Below are 22641 nucleotides of genomic sequence, written 5' to 3' on the forward strand. Positions count from 1 at the left end.
TCGAGAAATTGCACCAAAGGCAGCGGCAGTACATAAGATCTGCTCTTTGGTTGAGAAGGAGGGTAGCGGTGGATCAGGGGGACAAGATATCATCGTTGGCCTATAACCGGCGGGAAAAAAAATTGAGAAGCTTGGAATTTTACAGAAAAATTGATGTCAATTAAGAACGGGACCATTCTCTGTTCATTTTGTGTGTTGTACTTGTGACGTCACTCTCCAGGACAATAAAAATAAATAAATAAAAGGAGAGGAGTGGGAAGGAATAGAAGGGTTGCAGGTAGCTCCCAATGAAACATCGATTCCATGAGAATTGTAGTGTTGCCACTGGTGTCCTCCCATCTCTTCTGCCCACTTGCTACACGACATCGTCGCTGACACCGAAATGGGTGACGGCCATTGGCGTTGTGTCGTTTGATTTGGAGCTTGGTCAGATCTTGACGCACTTGTTTCCCCCGCTGCCGCTGTCGATCCGACAAGAGACGGACTTGGCGTTTCTGTGCTTTCCAGACACAAACCATACCGAGTATGGTCACTCTTTGCACCACTTCATATTCCCCCTAAACAAAAAAGACTGTGACAACATGCGAAGAACGGTTTTCCGTATGCCACTTTCGACTGCGTTGAGTTCAGCTTCAAGAGAGATGCCTCAGCCTTCCGTGTTGCACTGCAAATTGTGTGATGAAGAGTATTTTTGCTCGTCTATTTATCTACAGCAACGAGACATAAACAATGAGCGTGGCACTCAACAAAAGGCTCTCGTTTTTATTTCTCTCTATGGGTTTCCCAAAATATTTGAAACAATCCTTGAGATGGTATATGGTCTTGTTTTGGACTCTTGTAATGTGGCGGAAAAACTAGAGACTTTGTACAACGACATTTGCTCTTGGCCTGCTCCGCTACCGACAAAGCTGTATACGGGACTGCATCTGTTGGGGAAGCCAATTCAAAGTTTTAGGACACCATACTATACAAGAGATCAAATTGGTTTTCGTTGGCGCGAAGATGGTCTTGGTCGAGAGGAAAAATGTTTTTTGGCGCGGATTCGTTTGTTAGAAGCCCTGGAAAAACCGTGTCCCGACCCCCCAACTATTCAGCGTTGTCTGGCAAGTTGTGTGCTTGGTCCGTCAGCCATCGAGGGTATGGGCGAATATATTGAGAAACAGTTGAGGCTTCCATTAGACGTGCGTGCATGGCGACCGTCCGATGTCTTAGCAGTGATTTTTGCCGTTCGTATGCGCAAGTACGAAGAGGTGGATGTCACGGCATTTCCTGAGGGGATTTTGGATGAGGATTCTGAAAACATCATGAATGATGATGTGAGGCATCTTGCGCGCCACTTTCCTCGCTTTTGTCAGGTAACACCCCAGGTTGCGGCCGTTCAGAATCAGGAGCTTGGCTACTGCAGGCGGCTTGCAAAGCGTCTCCTTTTTGAACACAGGGATTTTATAGTGAATGTTGATGAAAGTGATGCCCCGGCCATGTTTTCTGAGTTTGATGTCCAAGGAATTCTCTTGCCACACCTGAATCGTCTCTGGAAGTTGTGGGAAATTCTTGTTACAGGCGAACCTCTGTGTATCGTGGGTAGCAACTTGAGCCGCGTCTCAGCCGCTGGTTTCTGTTTGTATTCCCTTTTGGCGCCACTTTCTTTGAGCGTTGTTCTTCGGCCGTATTTGACGATCAATAACTCTGAAGTGGATGGTCTTTTGCCCCGCGCGGGGCCTTTTTCGCCCGTACTTCTCGGCGCCACAAACCCGTTTTTTTTGCGTCACTGGAGCAGCTCGCCTCATGTTCTTTGTCTGGGTGCCACGGGGAGTTACGAGCTTCAGACCCACAAAACGCTGCCACATTCGAGTTTAAAGAAAAGCAATTGTCAATTTGACGTGAAAACAAACATGTTTACATCGAAACACTTTCTGGTACGATCAGAAAAGCATTTATGGGACGAATGCACGACGAACTACTTCTCCGTTGGGGTTTTGAATTTACCGATTGCGGCCAGATCTGTCGCTGGTGCGACGTTAAACATGGACCACAATGAATCGGTTCGAAAAACATTTTTAAAAACCACAAAACAGTTTTTGTTGCCTCTGGAACGGGCTGTGGAAGTTGAATTTGAGAAGAGTATTCCCCTTTTCTTTTATGGAGACTACGTTCCATCCAGAGTTCAGATTTTTAGCCTGTTGGAGCGCAGCAGCGATTGCGACCTCCCGCTACATATTTTTAAGGGGCGTCGCGGCATGCTCAAGGTCTATTGGAGGTTTATGAATACATCAACGTACAGCTGCTGGCTTCGACAGAGAGTTTTCTCCTTGAAGCGTGCTCTGCTGCTACGTTCAAATTCATTTGAAAATGTCCTCCTCTTGGAGCCAGACACATGCAGGCGTTATGAGGTTTTTATGAGCTTGCAATACATGCTGGACGCCGAATTAAAGCGACCTCTTCTCGATGTTTTGCTTTTAAAAAAACTGCTCTATTTAACGAAGAGTTTTGCGATTATTCGCACTTGCCTAACTTCTGATAACAATGATGATGAAGGTGCCAGTTGTGGTTTTTAGGGTGCTCCTGTCATCTCTTTTTTTTTTTTTTACTTCAATACGAATTTCTGACATTTTGCAATTAACATTTACCTCCTTCCATTTTTTCTATTTATAAATGCCTGCATATTTATATATTTCTTTCACTCACTCTCTCTCTCTCTCTCTCTCTCTCTCTCTCTCTCTCTCTCTCTCTCTCTCTCTCTGTATATATATATATATATGATGTTATTTTATTCTGCAGGTTGTGTCGCGACTTTAATAACATGGGGGCAATAATGCATGGACAGTTTGTTTGTCTTTTTTTGTGTGTGTCTCCTGGCCCACTTCTTGTCATTTTGGTATTCTTTAATAAATATAAATATAAATATAAATGTCTGTTCTTCCTCTTTTTGGTTCTCTTTACACGTTGGGAGGTGGTGCATACCATTATCGTATTTGTGGTGCCCACTCGAGATTTGAATTCCCTTGACGTCCTGGGGCATTATGTGCGCGCGATTAGCTAGATGTGATCCTCGTCTGCTTGATTTTGTTACCTGGGCAGTCCTTAAGGGGTGTCGTTTGTTTCAGCGTGTTCACATAACGCCTTTGGGGCTAGTTGCTACGAGCACAATACCCGCATACGATTTCGTGGCTGTCGTTCCAACCTCCGCGACACTAAGTGTTCTTACTCTTGCAGGAGATGAATCTTTTCCAATAAAAGTCTCACCTCAAAACCATGGCGATGAACTTGAGTTTTGGTCCGATCTTACTTTAGGTTCGTTTGCATTAATTGGGTATTTTACTAAGGCTTTGCGGACTGGGAGCCCACGGGGTGTGCGAAGTTATTTAGACGTTTTGCCCTTCGATCCCGGTATGCCCATTGGCAATGTGGCAGATGCTGCACAAAAGTCACCTGGTTATGCAGAGATGATAAAACCCCTTAAAAATTTTTGCAAAGCCCAGGATGTAGAATTTGATTTGACATTTCGGCATGCTTATTGTCTTTTCCGGCGGCATGCGATTCCGTTCTGGACCAATACTGAAGCAGGTAGTGGTGGTCATCCTGATTTCCAGCACTCTCCCTTTGCCACGTTGGGCCACGGTGACATTTTGGGTATGGTGCCCGTGTTGGATTTGGCATTGCATTCGCCTGAGCCTAATGCGTCGATTGGCTACCCAGATGCCGACATGCTACAGTGGCTGGCCCAGGAAAAGAAAGCGGGCATACAAGTGGAAAAGGGTTATTTTGCGATGCAGGCGCAGCGTGACATTCACAAGGGTGAAGTCATAACAGTGAATAAAAACGCCTATTTCAACTTTGACGACGCCACATTTAGGGCGTGGTTTGGATACCCAAATGTCTCCCAGCTTCACCAGAGTGCCGAGACCGTCAAAATACCCACAGCCACTTGTGATGACATTATGGAAATAGATAATCTTGAGCTTACCGACATGTAGAGCTGGCAGTGGGCGTGAAAATTGCTTTTCATTATGCATTAAGACACATGTTTGTTTGTGTTCCATGTTGTTGTTATTATTATTATTGTTGTTGTTGTTTCTTGTAATTTTTGAGTGCAACAGGCAATGTGAAATGTGACAATTTGTGGTGAGCAAAACAGAACAATTGACGCAGCCGTGTGTGTCTGTGTTTGTTGGGTGCTTTTTACCACCCATCAAAGCAAGGTGTTTTGTGGATTTAACCTTTTTCTTTTCTCTGCGTGATTTCTTCGTTTTATATATTTATGTTGAAAACGGGGTGGCGAAGTGCGGTACAACTGGGAACTCGGCTTGGAGCGGGGGCGGGGGGGCAAAGTTGATTACCGCCAATGAAGAGTGTGGAGTACAAACTTGCACGTCTCGAGGAGCAGAATGCGTCTCTCCGACAAAAGCTGCGGCACCAAGAGAACGAGATCAGCCGGCTCTCCGTGCGGGAATCGCAGCTGAAAGAGGCGCGGCGAATGCCTCTGCTTCAGAAGCGACTCAACACGGCACTCACAGAGCGCGAGGAACTCGAGTGTCAACTGGCCGAGACGCGCGGAAGGGAGGCGAGACTCTCTGACGAAGTCAAACTTCTGCGGATGTTCATCAAAATAAGTGAAAACCCGGAAATTGCGGAGACGGCGCGTCAGTACGTCTGTCATGAGCGTATCCAAGTGGAGTTGAAGGTGCTGGGTGAGCAGCTACGCTCCATTGCCACCGAACGTGATGAGTACAAGAAACGGGTACTTCTTTCCTGTGAAGAGGCAGAGTGCTATCGCGAGAAGTGGAATGCGTCACTTGAAGAAAAGAGGAAGTTGGAGGAATACATAAAAAAATTAGTTGCGGAGCAGCCGCTGGTCCCAACGGTGATTCCTTCACCCAGTTGCAGAATGGTTGAGCGATGTGCTTCCTGTGGAGCGGACACAGCAACAAGAAAAACAAACGAAGATTTTGACCTCGATGAAATGCAGTATCTTCGGCGAAGTCTTGAAGAAGAAAAGGCTCGCAGCGAAGCTCTGCAAGAAACCATAGATGCATTGTACGAACAGCAACGGGGACAACGTAGATCCTGTTCACTAGAGCGTCGTATTACTAGTCCTCCGGCATCTGGCAGCGAGCCGGACATTGCCGGAAAAGATGGGACGAGTGCAGGCATATACACCTTACGTCAGAAACTTGATTTTGTGGAGAGTGAGTGTAGGTTGGTAAAGAATAGGTGGCATGCTCTCAGGGAGCAAAATAAGATACTCTTGTCGCGTATTTCGGAACTGGAACACACGGAGGCTGCAGGACGCGGTCAAATTCAGCAACTGTCAGGCGAGTGTGAACAGTTGAGACGTGAACTCGAATTTGTTCTACAGGCGAGAACATTAATTGCATGCCATCACGATGAGCCAATAGACAATGAGGCCCCCAAAGCAAAAAACGGCTTGACTCCGTGAGGAGCACCGAAGTTTCTCGTGAGCATTTCTTTACCGTCTTTGTTTCACATGTTTTTTTTTTCTTTTCTTTTTTTGTAATGATTTCGTTTTTTGCATGCGACACTCAATAATAATAACAATAATAACCAACAAAATTTATTGTTCTTCCTTTTAAGCGTTTATTTTAGACCTTTGCTGTGTAGGACTAACGGTGAAACAAAGGCAGAGCAGGTTGAGGATTTGGGTGGAGAGAAGTGAAGGCAAACATACAAAGATGTCGCAGCTGTGGGTGAAGCGTGCCAAGGCGGAGGTTTCAAGACACTCTCGCCTCCTTGAGACGCTCAATCGCGTTTTTCCCATGCCATTTGAGGAGCGTCGTTCTCGTGTGGGCATGGTGACATATGGCACTTATCGATGGTTTCGCTACTTTCCCATAGTACTTGTTCCAGTCGTGGTTATGGGGGCCATTTTGGAAACACGTGACATTCCTCAAGAACAAGTTTTTACTTCTTTGCATTTGTGGCTGGCAGATCACGGCATGTTTCGTCATGATACTGTGAAGGCACTGAACCCCGCTTTTGAGGATGAGCGACGAGCGATAGAGTGGAAGGCCAACGATCGCAAGTGGAGATTTACTGGTATTGACATGCCTTCTGAGAAGGAGTTAAGGGAGTTTGCGGCAATCAATATTCAGAGGCAAGGCCTATCTTCGTCGCGGTGAGACGAATTTTGCGTTCTTTTGGGTTTTCAACAGGATGCCAAATTTTTTATTGTCACTTAAGTCTTTCCTCTTTCATCTCGTGTTTTTTTTTTTGTTATTTATTTTGCGTACTTTCTTCGGTGGCGTCAATGGAAGAAAACAATTTTGATACCACTACGAGATTTTCGTAACTTGTTACTGACGTGATGCTGTTTACCGCGTGCGATCCTTTCATTAACGGGAAGATTTGCATTCTTTTTTCTTTTATTTTATTTTTACTCTTGTTACTTTCCCCTTCATTTCTTTAGAGGGAATTGCACTGCCATGGGAAAGGAGAAGGCCAACGTCAAGGGTTGCCGCTTCCGCGTGTCTCTCGCCCTTCCAGTGGGTGCGGTGGTGAACTGCGCTGACAACACGGGCGCCAAGAATCTTTACATCATCTCCGTGAAGGGTTACCACGGCCGTTTGAACCGTTTGCCAGCAGCTGCTCTGGGCGATATTGTGATGGCTTCTGTGAAGAAGGGCAAGCCAGAGCTGCGTCGCAAGGTGCTGAATGCAGTCATCATTCGTCAGCGCAAGAGCTGGCGCCGCAAGGACGGCACAGTCATTTACTTTGAGGACAACGCGGGCGTGATCGTCAATCCCAAGGGCGAGATGAAGGGCTCTGGTATCGCTGGCCCCGTTGCGAAGGAGGCGGCCGACCTCTGGCCGAAGATTTCTTCTCACGCCCCGGCTATTGTGTAGGAATTGATAAAGAATGGATTGTGCATCCTCATTTTTTTTTTTTTTCTGTTTGTTTTTTCTTAACGTTGAATCCTGCTTTTGTTAATGAATTGGTGACGTGTCACGTGCCAGCAGCAGGCGTAATTGAGTGACTGAGTGCTTTGGTTTGTTTTTATTTCTCGATTTTTTTGTGCTTCCTTTTTTTGTTGTTTCAATACTACGAGGGTTACGTAGTCGCTACCATGGGAAAGGACAAGGCCAACGTCAAGGGTTGCCGCTTCCGCGTGTCTCTCGCCCTTCCAGTGGGTGCGGTGGTGAACTGCGCTGATAACACGGGCGCCAAGAATCTTTACATCATCTCCGTGAAGGGTTACCACGGCCGTTTGAACCGTTTGCCAGCAGCTGCTCTGGGCGATATTGTGATGGCTTCTGTGAAGAAGGGCAAGCCAGAGCTGCGTCGCAAGGTGCTGAATGCAGTCATCATTCGTCAGCGCAAAAGCTGGCGCCGCAAGGACGGCACAGTCATTTACTTTGAGGACAACGCGGGCGTGATCGTCAATCCCAAGGGCGAGATGAAGGGCTCTGGTATCGCTGGCCCCGTTGCGAAGGAGGCGGCCGACCTCTGGCCGAAGATTTCTTCTCACGCCCCGGCTATTGTGTAGGAATTACGTTTCGTTTTTATTTCTAATTTTCTTTCTTACTCTCTTCAATCATGACGCGCAACGGTTTTTTTTTTTATCCTAAGTTATAATTTATCTTACTGAAAGACAATTTTTTTTTCTTTTTGCTGCAGTGTGACTTTCTACTTTTTTTGTTTCTTTCTCCTTTCTCTATACTTTCGTTGTATGGGCTTTTAGGAGTCATGCCAACCCGCTTTAAGAAGACTCGTCACCAGCGTGGTTCCACTTTCTGCGGTTATGGTCGCGTTGGCAAGCACCGTAAGCACCCCTCTGGGCGTGGTAACGCCGGTGGCCAGCACCACCACCGCATCAACTTTGACAAGTACCACCCTGGGTACTTTGGCAAATGCGGCATGAACCACTACCACCTGAAGAAGAACCCTCTGTGGAAGCCGACGATCAACCTGAACAACCTCGCGAAGCTGATTGCCAAGGACGAGGCGCTGAAGGCAAAGAAGGGGGAGACCCTGCCCGTCGTTGATCTTTTGGCCAATGGATACTCCAAGCTGCTCGGCAATGGCCACCTGCAGACCCCCTGCATTGTGAAAGCCCGCTGGGTGAGCAAGTTGGCCGACAAGAAAATCCGCAAGGCTGGTGGTGCCGTTGTGCTGCAGGCGTAGTGCGAGTTGTTTTTCAACGGGCTGCTCCTTGTTTTGTTTTTGTTTTGTTTTGATTTTTGAAAAACTATTTGTTGTTGTTGTATTTGCGGAAGTATGTGCCTCTTTACTTTTTTGTTGGCGCTTCTATTTATTTTTCTTTTTTTCTGTTTTTTATTCTTGCTTGTTTGCTCTTTTTTTTCCCCTTTCTGCTCTTATTGCAGCAGCTGAAGCCATGCCAACCCGCTTTAAGAAGACTCGTCACCAGCGTGGTTCCACTTTCTGCGGTTATGGTCGCGTTGGCAAGCACCGTAAGCACCCCTCTGGGCGTGGTAACGCCGGTGGCCAGCACCACCACCGCATCAACTTTGACAAGTACCACCCTGGGTACTTTGGCAAATGCGGCATGAACCACTACCACCTGAAGAAGAACCCTCTGTGGAAGCCGACGATCAACCTGAACAACCTCGCGAAGCTGATTGCCAAGGACGAGGCGCTGAAGGCAAAGAAGGGGGAGACCCTGCCCGTCGTTGATCTTTTGGCCAATGGATACTCCAAGCTGCTCGGCAATGGCCACCTGCAGACCCCCTGCATTGTGAAAGCCCGCTGGGTGAGCAAGCTGGCCGACAAGAAAATCCGCAAGGCTGGTGGTGCCGTTGTGCTGCAGGCGTAGTGCGAGTTGTTTTTCAACGGGCTGCTCCTTGTTTTGTTTTTGTTTTGTTTTGTTTTGATTTTCTAGATATTTGTTGGTTTTTTGCCTCTTCTGGTTGTTTATGTACGATTCTAGTGTATATATGTATAGTCTCTGTCCCTCAGCCCAGTAATTCTCCTTTTTTTTTTCTTTTAAGACCCTCTTTTCTTTCTTTTTTTTTTTTTTTTACTTTCCCTTTAATTGTTGCTTTTCTTGCACGGGGTGGGTTGATGCGTGAATGGTCACGGGCGGCGCTGCTCTATTATGTTGTGGAAATTGGGGGGTGCGGTTCGGGACGTTACTATTTGTTGATTGAAGGTCCGTCCGATAGGTGCTTGTGGGAAGGCAGAAATAGAAATGGCGGAGAGGGAGGCCTTTGCAAATTTGTTTGGCATTTTGGAGGTGATACGCCGGGATGGCATCTTGGCTTTTGCCGATACACGGGTAGCCGAGAAGTGTCGATGTAATGAGACACTTGCCATCTTGGCAACACCGCCATTTAACACCGCAGTGGGGGAGCTGCTTGTGCGGAAAGTATTTGAGGCCTTTGCAAGTAGTAGTCTTGCGGAATACCACCAAAATATGTGCGATGGGGATGAGCTTTTGGCGTTGCGGTCTCTTCACGAGGCATACCGTCGAACTTTGCTGCTTCTTAACAACTGGTGCAAGCAACTGCATGCTATGGAGTTTGTCGTGAGGTTCACCGTCTCCCTGCGGTGCCATCTGTTGCAGCCGGATCTCCTTACGGGTGAGCATCCACCTGGAAAAGAGGTACTGCTCCAATTTCTCCGCAACCATGGAAGAAAATTGCTTGGTGATATTGAGGGAACGGAGGGGCGCGCCACGCTTATGCGCGGGATTCTTGGACACCGTGACGAGGTGCTGCAGCGTCTGCATGGCCTGACTTTATCATCGACGCCAGACATCAAAGCGCTATGGAAGTCCGTCTTGGTGGAGTGCACGCGAGAACGTATTGAGATGCTTGACGATGACTTGACAGTTGGTCGGATAATATCGTGTATGCAATGGAAAGATGATGTGGTGGACACGTTTGTTCGCATGGCGCTGTCCCCAGATCCCAACAATTCGGATGTGCGCACCGAAGTGAATCGATGGTGCGAAGAGTTGGAACAACTTCTTCTTGTTACTTACGGTCGGAAGCGGATTGCGGCTCTTTGGGATGTGGTAGTCGAGTACCCCGATTCAACACCGACCCTGCAAGATCTGCGTCTGTGTCTTCTGCGGTGCTCTGACGACACCCTCCAGAACGAACTAATACAAACGGCGAAGAAGATGTTGGCATCACGGCTTCATCGAGCTGGGACACGCACGGAGGATATTCTTGCCATTTTGATAGGCACAATACATTCTCTTTGTGTGTTGTTTTCCAGAAACGATCAGGGTTCGGTGATATTCACCATTGTTGGAGACACACTCGAGCATCTCAAGAAACGAAGGGACTGTGTCTCTGCCGTTGTTCAGGCAATCACTCAGCCAAGTGCGGATTCCGTTTTACATGTTGAACTGCAGAACTTTTCGCCGAACAGTTTCACTTCTGTTGCTGCTGATGATGATGAAGTGAATGAAGATGATTTGCTGTCTGTAGCCGGTCAGTCTCCCTTGTCTATGCACGAACGACCCGATGTCTTACGCGTGTTGCTTTCGGCGATTAGTGTCACTTCACTTGTGGAGGAGTACAAGCGATTGCTGGCCTCCCAGCTACTGGGAAAGAAATTGCACGATTTTGATACAACGGCCGAAGAAGAAGTGTTGGAACGCTTAAAATGTGCGTTTGGTGAAGATGTTCTTGCACCCTGCGTTGTGATGATCCGCGACCTCCAGGCATCTCGTCGCCACACACTTCACATGAAAGAGGCGTACAGACGCGCTGCTGCAGAAGGGCTGCCACAAGAGAAGAGGAGAGACTGGCCGTTGAGTATCGATGTTCTCTCCACCACGTCGTGGCCAAAGTTGTCTGCGTTCCTTCCCGCGGGTGAGACACAGCCTGTGCCAGAGCGGTACAACCCCCACCCACTGTTTGCTTCCGCAATGGAAGATGTCATGGAGGAATACAAGCGTATGAAGGCGAACCAGCGTCTGGAATGGATTCCTTCTCATGGATATGTCAGCCTGGAGCTAACGCAAAAAGAAGCCTCTACGAACACGATGGTTGCGGCGACATATGACCTTTCACTCTTCTCAGCATCGCTTGTACTGTACGTTGGTGACATATCAACGGAACTCGGTTCCCCTGCTCCCCTGAAGACTGTGGCCGAGCGCATGGGAGTCAAACCGCATGTTCTGCAGCAGCGTTTATCGCACCTTTTTCCATCGCTTCTTGTTTCCACAGATGAGAACAGGAGTTTGTCACTGCAAAGAAACTACGTGTCGACGGCAAACTTCACATTTGACGAGGCGGATGAACGTGAAGGGCAGCCTGTGGGTCTATCACCGGATCAAGTCAAAATGTTACTTTCAATGATGACGGCGATGCTAAAGGCGCGGGGACCGTGCGGGGTTAACGACATCTTTAACAGTATGAAAATGTTTGGCCAGTTTCCGGGAAATATCGATGACATGAAGAAACTGCTTCATATGTTTGTGACTCAGGGGCGATTGGTGCTCAATGAGGCAAAATTGTTTACATTACCAGGCAGCTGAGGGGATTGGATGCGCAAAAAAAGTTTAACAAGGAAGTGAATGAAAAGAAAAGAAAGAACCCTTATTTATTCTGTTCGCACGTGTGTGTGTTGTGTCTTTTTTTTCTTTTTTTTTTTTTTTTTTTTGCATCCCCAGTCACTCAACGGCCGCCGTGTTTACTTTGACTGCTGTCGCCGCATTCTACAGTCTTTATACCGTGTTTTTCTTTTTTCTTTTTCTTTTTTTGGAGGGGTTGGTTTTGCGTTGGTGTGGCTGCTGTGTTTTTACGGAACCCGGACACAAGGGTCGAGTGCATACATAAGACATGAAGGAAACACTGGTTTTTGCCACGGCACGGCAGCAGTTTCTTCAGCATGGGTATGCCATTTTTTCTGCGGCGATTGGAGCTTCTCTTATTGAACGACTTCGACCCGCATTGACTGCATCCACCGTGGCCCGTGCACGTTGTTTTATCGATGTTCCCGATATTGAGTCGATGCTGAAGTCCAAGTCAAGGCTTTCGGACCCGCTCTACACAAAAGTAATGGCGCGGTTGCAGCGTCGAAAGTACATGTTGCGTCGATACCGGGAAGAGAAAAAGCGACGGAAGCAACTAAAAGAGGTTGTCGCGAATTTTCTGAATGGCCGGGAAAAGGAAGATCTCACAGGCGAGGAACTGTGGAAATTAAGTGAGTTACTGGCCAAGGAAGCTGTCAGTGTGCCCGGGAAGGAGTGCCGATCGACGATCAAGAATGACCCCCAGATGCTGAGGGCCATCAACGAGTACCGCTGCAACGTGTGGATGACGAATAAGGAACTAGAAAACATCGTGCGGGACCCTTCCTTTTGGCAACCCATTGGCGCCATCGCCAGTGATGTTGGCGGCGTTGAGCGTCCTGTATTGTTTGCGGATGCTCCCATGTTTCGGGAGCCATACGGCGGACCTTTTGGGTATCACTGCACTGCCCCATCGATTGGTGTGAAGACCAACGGCAACCAGCCACTCGCCGTCTCGTTACTCGTCTTTACACATCGCCCCGATAAGCAGAAGATGCCTCTGTTTGTCCTGAAAGGCTCCCACCGTTTTGTACAGGATCAGTACTTGAGATATGTTTTGCCCAATGTTCTGTCACTTCCATTTTTGCCAATGGAGTCGCACATCCCAGAGCAAATTAAGCGGTTCAACTTTGACAGTAGCGTTGTGGGGAGCCCCATTGAGGGTGGCGATGCGATTGGCCCCGGTACTGTTGTGGTGCTAAATCCGCATCTTATGATTGGCGTGGGTGCGAACGCTTCCACGGAGCGCGTGGCGGTTTATAAACTTAATTTGATTGCTGAAAATGCGCCGCCCTTTTTGAAGGCTCCCTCTTGGATCACTGCTTGGCGTTCACTTCCACGGGAGGTGAATTTTGCATCTCCTGTTGTTTTCCCGCCATTTTACGACAAAACGATGTCGACCACCAGCGCACGCTGACAATGCAGCGTACAGGTGCAGGCACTCAATGGGGGGGGGGCGGCTTCTTTTTTCAGTGGCTTATGCTGGTATTTGACTAAAATGGGGATTTTCTTTTCAGACGATCTTCAATACTTTGTGCTTTGCAATGTTCCTTCATCTTTTGATCCCTTGCTGCCTCTGGTCATTATTGGTGTGCGTTGGCGGAAGCCAAATTTTATGAATGGGTCTTTCCGCTGCTTTGGGTGGTCTCAATTCTTCATGTGGTAGTAGTGGCAATCGTCGTTTATTTTTGAATTAATGTTTTTTTCCTTGTGTATGGCGTTTGGGGCGGAGATTGTTTTGGTCTTCATCGTCCCGCTGGCGTCAGTGCTTTAAAGTTTGGTAAGAGATTTCCGAGAGGATCCTTCATTTCGAGCTGAAGGAGGAAGAGAAAAATCATCGTGACGTGGAGGCATCCCAGCGATTTGTCTGACAGGAGGGATGTGAGCTGTCAAGTCAAGGGCAGCAAATACGGACAACCATTGCGGTACTTGGGATGAGGGGCATGAGGCTCGTGAGAACAAGAGGGAGGTGGGTAGTTGGACTGAGAAAGCAAATTGTGGTGCAGAAACGCCTCGATTTATGCTTTTTTTTTTTTTTTTTTTTTTTTTTTTTTTTCACAGGACGCCTGCAGTTATGGATTGGCGGGGCGTCCCAACGTTAAATGTGGAAAGTGCACCAAAGAGGAAGAAGAGGAAGGAGGGGGAAGGGGGCAATCAAACTCACTTCCTCTGGATGGGCCGTGGGGGGAGTTTCTGCGTGAGAAAAAAAGACATACTCTTGGAAATACTGATCGCTGTTGTACATTCTCTTGGAGTGTTGAGCAGTTATGCGCAATGAGATTGAGGAATGGACGGCATTTTTCAGCGAGCATTGTTTTCCCTGTCTGTTTTTTTGCCGGATACAACGGGTCTTTTGTTAACGGTTTCACAAGAGGAGCGATGTATCGAAATAAGGCAAAGTCAATGTAATCATGAAATTTTGACGGCAGACTGTGGGCTTTTCCTTTTCTCTTTTTTTTTTCTCTTTTTGCCTTTCCTGCTGAGCGTGATGAGGCCTCAGTGCGGAGCGGGAGCAACGGGTGAAAGTGCGACGTGTTTACCTGTTGGATTGGGGTTGGGTGACAAGAATGACGCCTTTTTTTTCTTGGTTTTCTGTCTACGGATTTGTTTGGATGAGAAGTACAGAGGGTATTATTAGAAAAGGGGAAGGGTTAGGCGTCCAGGGCTATTCCTGTACTCTTCCGTTTGTGCGGCAGCATCGCCTTGTTTTCCATAGAAAATAGAGCGCCATATACATATTTATATATATTTGTCCCTTTTCTTTTTTTTTTTTGCGCGTATGGATGGCGGTTTGAAGGAGTTGCAGGATCGTCTGAATGAGGCAGAAGAGCGTGTCAAGAGAATGACGCATTTGATGCTGCGTGCCGTGTGGCAGTACGTAACACAGCAACACTCATCTCCCATGGTGACGAAGGGTTCTTCTGTAGGCATAGCTGCTGGTGGGGCACCTTGCCTGAAGGTTGTTGTGTCGAATCATCATGCGTTCCGGCCCCGAAAAGTAGGCGGCACTGCCATGGTGCAGCATGTGAAGGGCGGCTCGGGAGGGGTTGATCAGGCCAGGCTGAGCCGTGAGCTGTACAGGAAAGCGTTTGGGGAGGCACGCCAACAGACGGAGTTGGGGATAGTGCCAGCAAAAAACTTGGAAGAAGACAGTGGGGGTGATGCCATCCCATCCGTTGCTCTGCTTTTATTGCAATCGTCTCGAGAGAGGGCGATTATGTCTGTTTTTTTACTGCGGCTCCGTCTGGCGGTTCATCGACGACGTTTCCTGCATGAAGAATGTGAGCTTCGGTACGCGTACTATCGTCTCAGTCGTGTCCTGAGGGCGTGGTGCGATTTTGTGCGGGATCTTAAGAGCAGTCGACAACGACTTCTTTGTGATGTGTTGGCTCATTGGGTAAAAGTCGTGGAGCGGCGCCGACAAACGCAAGAATGTTTGCATCGGTTTCTTGTGGGTTTGAGTAGAAGACGCCACGCATTTGAGTGTGTTAGAAGAATGAAGTTGCAGCAGTACTTTTTAAGTTGGCGGCAACGTTTAGATTTGCGACGCACTCTTGGCTGCATGGAAGAGCGGGCGGCGGAAATGCGCAGGAGGCACAAGTACGTGGAGGTGGGTTCGGTCGCACAACCCGCCGGGGTGTTTGTTATCAAAGACCGTGTTTTTTCTCACTGGAAAAAAAAGACAGAACATCGACTAGACAATCGACTGGCTGAATGGATGTCTAAACGGTTTGTAATGCGGCGTGTATGGAGGGAACTGGTCGCTCGCTACCTATTTTCCAGGCAACAGCACACGGAGTATTCCTTCACTTCAGAATATGGGCCGCCCACTGTTTATGTGGACTCACAAATGGCTGAAAAATTCATGGAATTGAAGGCCCAGTGTGCGCAGCAGATTGCGCGAGGGAGACTACGAAAGATAGCGTTCATACAGTGGCGTGCTAAGTATCGGAACCGGCTGTCAGACCGTTTTTTTGTCTTTCGCCGTCGTGTTCGCGTGATGGAGGCATGGGTGGAAGCGCTTCGAAGAAGGAGGGTCAATTGGTTTGTGATTACGGCATGTTGGTGCCGCTGGCGAGAGCGGCTGTACTTACGATTGCAGTACCTTGAGGCACAGTGTTGGAGGCGACAACGGTTGCAAAGAAATGCATTGCTGCTGTGGCGCAATAACGCTGCCTGTCGTCTCTTTGACCGTCACCAAACACTTCATTCATGCTGCTTTAAATGGTGGCAGCGTGCAAAGCTGAAATGGGCACGAAGACGACTGGCGGCGGGCAAGAAGAGACGCGTGATATTTGGCTGGCGTGATGTGGCGATGCGTGAGAAGGAGCAGCGGACCATGACATGTGTTGCCGAAACATTGCGTGAGCTGGTGGTTTTGGTGGGATGTTTTCGGCGCTGGAAAGAACGATACGAGCACGCATGTCGTGCACGCCTCTCTCAGAGTATTTTGAGTGAGTTGAGACGCGAGAAGCAGCGGGCGCGGCTGTTTCAGCGGTGGAAGCGTTTAACGTTTTGGCCAAATGCAGTTTGTAAAGATCCCAGTTTGTCTAGTTGAGCAGACAGCTGTCACACACACAGACACATTCACACATGCTTTCTCTCTTCTCTTTCCCCCTCCCTCCCTGTCTTTGCCATTTGTGAGTGCATCGGCGTGCCGTTGCACTTCTCTTCCCACCGCCTCCGTGTTCGCCGTCTTATTTGTTTGTGCCGCACCGGAGAATTCCAGCGACGGGCGAAGCGGATGGGGAAAGGACACAAATACACCTTCTTTTCTTTTTTTTTCCGCTGAGCAAATCACGGCAAAGGAAGCAATAAAACGAAATGTCTGAGCAAAACGGAGCCCATAGCCTGCAGGCGGAGCTGGAGCGCATGAACGCGGCCATTGAGTCTTATGCCCTCCAGCTTGACACGATCAACAGCGCCATCGAGTCCATTGATAGCGAAAACCACAGCGACGATGTCTCACGGCAAATTTTTGAATATCAGACGGCGTGTGAACGCGACCCCGCAAATATTTCCGCGGAGGACGCTCTGGACACCGTCACACGTCTGGAGAACACACTCAAGATTGTCAGGCGCCGGAACCAACTTCTCGCCAAGGAGAATGCGACGCAGCAAAAGCTGCTGAATGACCGGTCCAAATTTTTGCTGAAGGAGACGAAAAACTACGAGAATCTTGTTGACAGGACGGGTTGGCACGAGCAGTGCTCTTTAAACCCTGAGGATGAGGCCCAGAAGGCGTCTGACATCCAAGAGATGTCACAACTTGAGGTAACGGTCCAGCGAGAGTTACGTGCGGCACACACAATCCTAAAGAAGAAGGAAGCCCTCCTTCGCGGACTTGAGGAGCAGCTGGCAAAGGGCACAGACCTTGACGCCGAACTGAACAACGCCTACAATGATATTCGTGTCAGGAAGCGTGAATGCCGTGAGCTCGAACTACGGCTTGAGCATTTACGCAAATGCAGCAAGAAGAACGACGAGGCTCTGACGGTGTTTGAAAACCATGGGCAAAGCGTTTCCATAGAGTACATGGAAACTGACAAAGATTTTCTGAAAGACGCGGTAGCGCAAATGAAGCTTGTCTGTCGTCGCCAAGACAATGTCATCCGGGCGCAACTGACACGTCAACAACAACTCCAGACTCGTCTTGACACTATTCTCAGATCACTTCGGGAAATGAATTTGGAAAAGGAATATGAACGGAATGTCTCCAAGTCTGCCTTGGTGCCTTCTGCTTCCCGTGAGGAACCTGAAGACGTCTCAAGCATTCTTCCCAAAGAAGAAACGATACCAATTCATACTTATCGCCTTATTTTCAAAAACAAGGAGCTTATGAACACCAACGTTGTACGAAAGAATATGTTGGTGTTGGAAAAGGAGGGGGTAATTCAGGCTCTGGAGGCAAGTTTAATGAAGTATGCGAATGCATTGAACATGACAACGAGGCAGCTAGAGAACATGAAAATAAACAAAGGTTTTGAAATGACTGAACTCATGGTGGAGCTCCAGCAGCAGCACAAGAACTACTTGCAACAACTGGAGCAAATTATGCAAGAAAACAATAAACTTAAAAAGCAACTGTACCGGACGCCACAATTGCGCACATTAATAAAAAACCGTTAGAAAACAACAGAAACAACAGCGAAAAAAAAAAAAGAAGCAAAAATATATATATGTCATGCACTCGTACATGTGAAAGGAAAAAAACAATAAAAAGCATCGTGCACCCGCGCGATAAAAAGAAAAGAAAAATGAGTGAATGCGCGAAAAGGAAAAAAACGCACGCCACAAGAGAGAGGGAAAAGGAAAAAATGTTTTGGTGGAGTAGTGGAGCTCCGCACCTGGCAACGCAAAAGAAGCGAACATGTCAAACTAAAATGGGAAGGAGGGAGGGAACGGTGAAACCAAACCAGGGGGACCAAGGAAATGTGGGAGACGAGAAAAATACACGATGAATACAATCGATGTTTTGTTTCTCTCTCATATATGTGTATATAGTGCACATAAATATACATACGTGCATGCGCACTGGCTGTTTGGTTGCATCCCACCCCTTTTTTATATGTTTTTTTTTTTTTTTTTTGAATGTGTGGCCTGCATCCAGATACCTCTACTTCTTTTTTTTTTTTTTTTCTGGGACGTTGAGAATGTGAAACAGCAAATGCTTGACAGCCATTGCCCTGCGCGTCTCTGAAATGGAAGGAGGTGGGGGATCGTGTCGGCAGGGCAGCGGCGTGTTGTGTGGCACGGACGGGAATGTTCTCCGTCCATCTCGGCTTTCTTTGCTGTCATTATTATTACCTTGTCCTTTTTTTTTTTGCGCCTGTAAACGTGCGAATCCAGGAAGAATGAGAGCGAGATTGTTGTCAAGAGGTTGTAGAATAATTAGATAGCGGGTGCACATCTGAGGGGAGAAGGGACGAGCATTGGCGGTCGGGGCGTGTGTTCGAATGGGGCTGTTTACTGGAGGACGGGGAGGCGGCGGCGGTGATGCCGTCGGTCAGGGGGCGGTGTCGTCTCTGCCCAATGTTGCCGACGCTCAGACCGTGGTTTTGAAGCAGACCAGGGGCGAAGGCCACGAGGAGGGTGCGTTGTCCCCCTCGTTGATAGACCGCTCAAAAAGTCAGCAGCTTGTCATAAGGAAGGGTGACGCTCGTGTAGGTTTTCTTGATACCGATGCCGTTGATTGCATACTGAGACGCTACGAGAAGGAAATGACGGTTGCCGACCAGTTAATGAAGAAGAAGCAGAGGAAACAGCAGGAGCAGGGCCTTTTTCACCTCTACGATTACGAGGAAGATCGGCGTTATAGCCAGTGGCTTAAGGATCAGGAACACGTGCGTGCAACCCTCAAAATCCATTGGCTGGACATGATCATAGACAAGCCGTTGCTTTGCTTGACGTACTTTGCTCGCGTGGGGACAACCGCAGGGCTCTTCCACGGAGCGGGACGCTCGGTGTACCTGTATCGTACGATGGACAAAGTGTATATTAAGCTTCATGGTGTCAGCTTTGCTGGTATCGCCCTACATGAAGTCAGTCTGTCAGTCATAAAGGGTGGTCTTGTGGCAGCTGCTGGCACGGTGGGTGTTGTTGTGGGCGAGGCTGCGACAAGCATTGCGCGATCCGCTGCCACCGGAGACGTATCCGTGCCGGAGCGCACATGGGCCAATGTCTGGGTATGTGGAACGTCTAGTGGGTTTTTTGCTGGAGGGGCGTTTGCTGCCCTTCACGCCTCAATCCTTACACCTTGGGGGATGGCGGCCGCCGTGACCGGTTTTACGGCGCTCAGCTCCCTTGCTGGACTTGCACTGGCCTGCATCGCATATCATCCCTTTGCCTCCGCGCGTCAGGGCCGCACATACGACCCCTACTGGCATCCATGGTACACGAGAAGGGTGAATGACGGCGGCGGTACCTACATGCGTGGAAAATACATCTGATGCGATACGTCACATTCCTTTTTGTTTTTATTCTTGTGTCACGGTGCGTTGATTCCCCAAAGTGATGCACTGTCTTCTTAACCTAACACTGACGATGCCTTTTCCGTTCATTTGCCACACAAACAGATCAAATACAAATAAAAAGAGAAAAAGCAAAGAACAACTCCAACAATGTCTGCCTGTGCACATACGTACCTCTCCGACACTTGGAACCGCGACAAGGTCATGGCGATTGTGCAGTTTCTTCCAATGGCGCTGGAGGGCCCTGTCCGCAACGCCGGTTGTGACTCACTGGCCGAGTCTCTGGGCAATCTGTCAAAGATGGCGGATTCGTACCGTGCGGTCACCCGTTTGTCACTGCTGCTCAATGCGCTGTCATCCAAGACTTTGAAGGACCTGACGAAGCCAAAGGGAGACGCCCTCGTCTGGCGCCTTGAGCAGGTCTCGCACGCGTTCCACATTGGCTTCTGCCTCAACGAGCACACGGCTGTGCTTGCGGGACGAGGAGTGCTTAACTCGGGGCTGACGCGCTTTGGTGGTGTTGCCGTGGTCTGCTGGTTGTACACGCTTCTTCTGGGTATTGCCCGCCAGGCATACCTGTTGGCAAAGCACAGCCCCAGGGGTTCCTGCAAGGCCCTTTTACCGGAGGATGCGGAGAAGAAGGTTGTCCCGTACACGCACGAGGAGTGCAAGCGCGCTGTGGTGAACCTGGTGAAGATGAGCTGCTTTGCCGTGTTTGCAATGACGTGTCTGCCTGAGGGCAGGCCGAAGCTGCTGCAGGACGTGTGTGGTCCCTTGGTGCCCCTGCACGAGTTGATCAGGGCGATTGCCCCTAACAAGCTGCACCTGAGTGACACTGTGCGTGGTTTGTTGGCCGCCACCGCCTCATTGTGCGACTTCTATTAGGATCAACTCCAAGGCCTGTCAAATTTTTGACGATCCGAGTAGTATATTTTTCTTTTTCTTTTTTTTTTTTTTTTTTTTTTGGCTTTTATCTCTTTTTTGGGGGTTTGACATGAGGGTGTTGAATACAACAAGGGAATTGAAAAATGAGCAAAATGGAAAGTTGGGAAATGGGGGTGACTCTCGTGCCCGGCGTGGAGCTGTTGTGGTTCTTAGAGGGTGTCCACTGAGGTTTGTGATCAGTTGGATTTTCCGCGAACTGCCCCACCATGCGTCCTCCCGGGAATCATAACGCAAGGATTTGGAGATGCAGTTCGTGTGCAGGAAAACCTTTTATTTTGTCTATGTGTGTGTGGGGAGGGGGGAGGGGGGGAGGCTTATTGCCTTGATTTTGATTTTTATTATTGTCATTTTTATTATTATTATTGTGCAAAGCGAAGAGATGGCGTAATCATTTATAGGCCAGTGTAGATAACGACCCTTATGTTTGTGTCGACAGTCTTCCTTGTTACTAACGAAGAAGGTGGGCATACCACATGAGGAATAAGCTCCTTAAAAGTGTGCGTGTTTGAATTGTTCCTGTGATGCGTTGCTCTATGGCAGCCGATGTTTATGTTAATTTGTGCAGATGTCGTGGGCTGTTCTTCTAATGAGGGAATTGGCGGCAATCTGCTTCTTGCCCTGTTTCTCTCTTTAATGATTTGCAGCAGCAGGCGTGGCGGAAATGCTCGACAAATTGGGTCTGCTCCTCAGGGGAAAAGGTATGCTGATGATGATTTCCACCGCCCTTGCCGTTGCAGTTGCCGGCGTTCTGTGCTATCTGTGGGACGATGACAAATCAGGGTGTGCAAACGAAGAGAATATTTGTACTAGCCGCTGTTGCGGGAAAGAGCAGGACGGGAAGCGCGGTGACGATCAGGGAGGTCATGGTCTCTGCTGTGTGTGTCATAACGCCACTGCCAGTGAACTTTTTCTTCCTTGCGGTCACCTGGTTTTCTGTTCGACGTGCTGTGAGAAATACGTGAGGAGAAGAAATGACTCTTGTCCGATTTGCAGGCAAAAATACACTAGCCTCTTCCATGTTTTTACCAACTGAGCCAGTGCGAGGCGTTTCCGGGTGCCTTTTTTCCACATTTTTTGTCTGTGCATTACGGATGCAACCGAATGACGGTGCCATACGTGTCTCCACTTGTAAGAGGGAGAAGAAGAACGCATTTCACAGGAGAGAGGGAAAAGGAAAAAATGTTTTGCTGGAGTAGTGGAGCTCCGCACCTGGCAACGCAAAAGAAGCGAACATGTCAAACTAAAATGGGAAGGAGGGAGGGAACGGTGAAACCAAACCAGGGGGACCAAGGAAATGTGGGAGACGAGAAAAATACACGATGAATACAATCGATGTTTTGTTTCTCTCTCATATATGTGTATATAGTGCACATAAATATACATACGTGCATGCGCACTGGCTGTTTGGTTGCATCCCACCCCTTTTTTATATGTTTTTTTTTTTTTTTTTTGAATGTGTGGCCTGCATCCAGATACCTCTACTTCTTTTTTTTTTTTTCTGGGACGTTGAGAATGTGAAACAGCAAATGCTTGACAGCCATTGCCCTGCGCGTCTCTGAAATGGAAGGAGGTGGGGGATCGTGTCGGCAGGGCAGCGGCGTGTTGTGTGGCACAGACGGGAATGTTCTCCGTCCATCTCGGCTTTCTTTGCTGTCATTATTATTACCTTGTCCTTTTTTTTTTTTTTTTTGCGCCTGTAAACGTGCGAATCCAGGAAGAATGAGAGCGAGATTGTTGTCAAGAGGTTGTAGAATAATTAGATAGCGGGTGCACATCTGAGGGGAGAAGGGACGAGCATTGGCGGTCGGGGCGTGTGTTCGAATGGGGCTGTTTACTGGAGGACGGGGAGGCGGCGGCGGTGATGCCGTCGGTCGGGGGGCGGTGTCGTCTCTGCCCAATGTTGCCGACGCTCAGACCGTGGTTTTGAAGCAGACCAGGGGCGAAGGCCACGAGGAGGGTGCGTTGTCCCCCTCGTTGATAGACCGCTCAAAAAGTCAGCAGCTTGTCATAAGGAAGGGTGACGCTCGTGTAGGTTTTCTTGATACCGATGCCGTTGATTGCATACTGAGACGCTACGAGAAGGAAATGACGGTTGCCGACCAGTTAATGAAGAAGAAGCAGAGGAAACAGCAGGAGCAGAGCCTTTTTCACCTCTACGATTACGAGGAAAATCGGCGTTATAGCCAGTGGCTTAAGGATCAGGAACACGTGCGGCAACCCTCA

The 22641-nt window shown here is 48.5% G+C and overlaps 16 protein-coding genes across 16 annotated transcripts, besides 23 other annotated features; all 16 read left to right on the plus strand.

Annotated features, from left to right (window-relative positions):
• Positions 1-2509: part of a sequence feature (areas merged during assembly that could not be assigned to a particular haplotype. This can correspond to areas where the two haplotypes were merged or to regions with more than two copies in the genome that were merged during assembly.) that runs on past the window's edge.
• Positions 224-244: a sequence feature (AT_rich).
• Positions 288-2555, plus strand: Tc00.1047053508461.440 (hypothetical protein, conserved; the record flags this gene model as incomplete). Its single annotated transcript, XM_816543.1, has 1 exon — positions 288-2555. The coding sequence occupies one exon, from the start codon at positions 288-290 to the stop codon at positions 2553-2555; it is 2268 nt and encodes a 755-aa protein (XP_821636.1).
• Positions 2510-2737: a sequence feature (areas merged during assembly that could not be assigned to a particular haplotype. This can correspond to areas where the two haplotypes were merged or to regions with more than two copies in the genome that were merged during assembly.).
• Positions 2674-2740: a microsatellite.
• Positions 2738-4675: a sequence feature (areas merged during assembly that could not be assigned to a particular haplotype. This can correspond to areas where the two haplotypes were merged or to regions with more than two copies in the genome that were merged during assembly.).
• Positions 2882-2909: a sequence feature (AT_rich).
• Positions 3021-3974, plus strand: Tc00.1047053508461.450 (hypothetical protein, conserved; the record flags this gene model as incomplete). Its single annotated transcript, XM_816544.1, has 1 exon — positions 3021-3974. The coding sequence occupies one exon, from the start codon at positions 3021-3023 to the stop codon at positions 3972-3974; it is 954 nt and encodes a 317-aa protein (XP_821637.1).
• Positions 4040-4073: a microsatellite.
• On the plus strand, positions 4343-5437 carry Tc00.1047053508461.460 (hypothetical protein, conserved; the record flags this gene model as incomplete). Its single annotated transcript, XM_816545.1, has 1 exon — positions 4343-5437. One exon carries the CDS (start codon positions 4343-4345, stop codon positions 5435-5437), a length of 1095 nt encoding a protein of 364 aa, XP_821638.1.
• Positions 4676-4762: a sequence feature (areas merged during assembly that could not be assigned to a particular haplotype. This can correspond to areas where the two haplotypes were merged or to regions with more than two copies in the genome that were merged during assembly.).
• Positions 4763-16925: a sequence feature (areas merged during assembly that could not be assigned to a particular haplotype. This can correspond to areas where the two haplotypes were merged or to regions with more than two copies in the genome that were merged during assembly.).
• Positions 5691-6137, plus strand: Tc00.1047053508461.470 (hypothetical protein, conserved; the record flags this gene model as incomplete). The annotated part of the gene is made up of 1 exon (XM_816546.1): positions 5691-6137. The coding sequence occupies one exon, from the start codon at positions 5691-5693 to the stop codon at positions 6135-6137; it is 447 nt and encodes a 148-aa protein (XP_821639.1).
• Positions 6441-6860, plus strand: Tc00.1047053508461.480 (60S ribosomal protein L23, putative; the record flags this gene model as incomplete). The annotated part of the gene is made up of 1 exon (XM_816547.1): positions 6441-6860. One exon carries the CDS (start codon positions 6441-6443, stop codon positions 6858-6860), a length of 420 nt encoding a protein of 139 aa, XP_821640.1.
• On the plus strand, positions 7082-7501 carry Tc00.1047053508461.490 (60S ribosomal protein L23, putative; the record flags this gene model as incomplete). Its single annotated transcript, XM_816548.1, has 1 exon — positions 7082-7501. One exon carries the CDS (start codon positions 7082-7084, stop codon positions 7499-7501), a length of 420 nt encoding a protein of 139 aa, XP_821641.1.
• On the plus strand, positions 7702-8139 carry Tc00.1047053508461.500 (60S ribosomal protein L27A/L29, putative; the record flags this gene model as incomplete). Its single annotated transcript, XM_816549.1, has 1 exon — positions 7702-8139. The coding sequence occupies one exon, from the start codon at positions 7702-7704 to the stop codon at positions 8137-8139; it is 438 nt and encodes a 145-aa protein (XP_821642.1).
• Positions 8171-8332: a sequence feature (T-rich).
• Tc00.1047053508461.510 (60S ribosomal protein L27A/L29, putative) lies at positions 8351-8788 on the plus strand (the record flags this gene model as incomplete). Its single annotated transcript, XM_816550.1, has 1 exon — positions 8351-8788. One exon carries the CDS (start codon positions 8351-8353, stop codon positions 8786-8788), a length of 438 nt encoding a protein of 145 aa, XP_821643.1.
• Positions 8817-8849: a microsatellite.
• Positions 8970-8994: a microsatellite.
• Tc00.1047053508461.520 (hypothetical protein, conserved) lies at positions 9164-11467 on the plus strand (the record flags this gene model as incomplete). The annotated part of the gene is made up of 1 exon (XM_816551.1): positions 9164-11467. One exon carries the CDS (start codon positions 9164-9166, stop codon positions 11465-11467), a length of 2304 nt encoding a protein of 767 aa, XP_821644.1.
• Positions 11564-11592: a microsatellite.
• Tc00.1047053508461.530 (hypothetical protein, conserved) lies at positions 11772-12920 on the plus strand (the record flags this gene model as incomplete). Its single annotated transcript, XM_816552.1, has 1 exon — positions 11772-12920. One exon carries the CDS (start codon positions 11772-11774, stop codon positions 12918-12920), a length of 1149 nt encoding a protein of 382 aa, XP_821645.1.
• Positions 13528-13559: a microsatellite.
• On the plus strand, positions 14283-16061 carry Tc00.1047053508461.540 (hypothetical protein, conserved; the record flags this gene model as incomplete). Its single annotated transcript, XM_816553.1, has 1 exon — positions 14283-16061. The coding sequence occupies one exon, from the start codon at positions 14283-14285 to the stop codon at positions 16059-16061; it is 1779 nt and encodes a 592-aa protein (XP_821646.1).
• Positions 16328-17632, plus strand: Tc00.1047053508461.550 (hypothetical protein, conserved; the record flags this gene model as incomplete). The annotated part of the gene is made up of 1 exon (XM_816554.1): positions 16328-17632. The coding sequence occupies one exon, from the start codon at positions 16328-16330 to the stop codon at positions 17630-17632; it is 1305 nt and encodes a 434-aa protein (XP_821647.1).
• Positions 16926-17590: a sequence feature (areas merged during assembly that could not be assigned to a particular haplotype. This can correspond to areas where the two haplotypes were merged or to regions with more than two copies in the genome that were merged during assembly.).
• Positions 17591-18168: a sequence feature (areas merged during assembly that could not be assigned to a particular haplotype. This can correspond to areas where the two haplotypes were merged or to regions with more than two copies in the genome that were merged during assembly.).
• Positions 18064-18092: a sequence feature (AT_rich).
• Positions 18169-18519: a sequence feature (areas merged during assembly that could not be assigned to a particular haplotype. This can correspond to areas where the two haplotypes were merged or to regions with more than two copies in the genome that were merged during assembly.).
• Positions 18460-19452, plus strand: Tc00.1047053508461.560 (hypothetical protein, conserved; the record flags this gene model as incomplete). Its single annotated transcript, XM_816555.1, has 1 exon — positions 18460-19452. The coding sequence occupies one exon, from the start codon at positions 18460-18462 to the stop codon at positions 19450-19452; it is 993 nt and encodes a 330-aa protein (XP_821648.1).
• Positions 18520-22164: a sequence feature (heterozygous, Esmeraldo-like haplotype).
• Tc00.1047053508461.570 (Gim5A protein, putative) lies at positions 19624-20358 on the plus strand (the record flags this gene model as incomplete). The annotated part of the gene is made up of 1 exon (XM_816556.1): positions 19624-20358. The coding sequence occupies one exon, from the start codon at positions 19624-19626 to the stop codon at positions 20356-20358; it is 735 nt and encodes a 244-aa protein (XP_821649.1).
• Positions 20405-20438: a microsatellite.
• Positions 20750-20782: a microsatellite.
• Tc00.1047053508461.580 (uncharacterized protein) lies at positions 21080-21451 on the plus strand (the record flags this gene model as incomplete). The annotated part of the gene is made up of 1 exon (XM_816557.1): positions 21080-21451. One exon carries the CDS (start codon positions 21080-21082, stop codon positions 21449-21451), a length of 372 nt encoding a protein of 123 aa, XP_821650.1.
• Positions 21841-21869: a sequence feature (AT_rich).
• Positions 22165-22641: a sequence feature (areas merged during assembly that could not be assigned to a particular haplotype. This can correspond to areas where the two haplotypes were merged or to regions with more than two copies in the genome that were merged during assembly.).
• Tc00.1047053508461.589 (hypothetical protein, conserved) lies at positions 22240-22641 on the plus strand (the record flags this gene model as incomplete). The annotated part of the gene is made up of 1 exon (XM_816558.1): positions 22240-22641. A coding segment is annotated over one exon (402 nt), but the record flags the coding sequence as incomplete, so codon positions are not given.

The sequence above is a fragment of the Trypanosoma cruzi genome, genomic scaffold (assembly GCF_000209065.1).
Source record: "Trypanosoma cruzi strain CL Brener 1047053516851 genomic scaffold, whole genome shotgun sequence".
NCBI lineage: Eukaryota > Euglenozoa > Kinetoplastea > Trypanosomatida > Trypanosomatidae > Trypanosoma > Trypanosoma cruzi.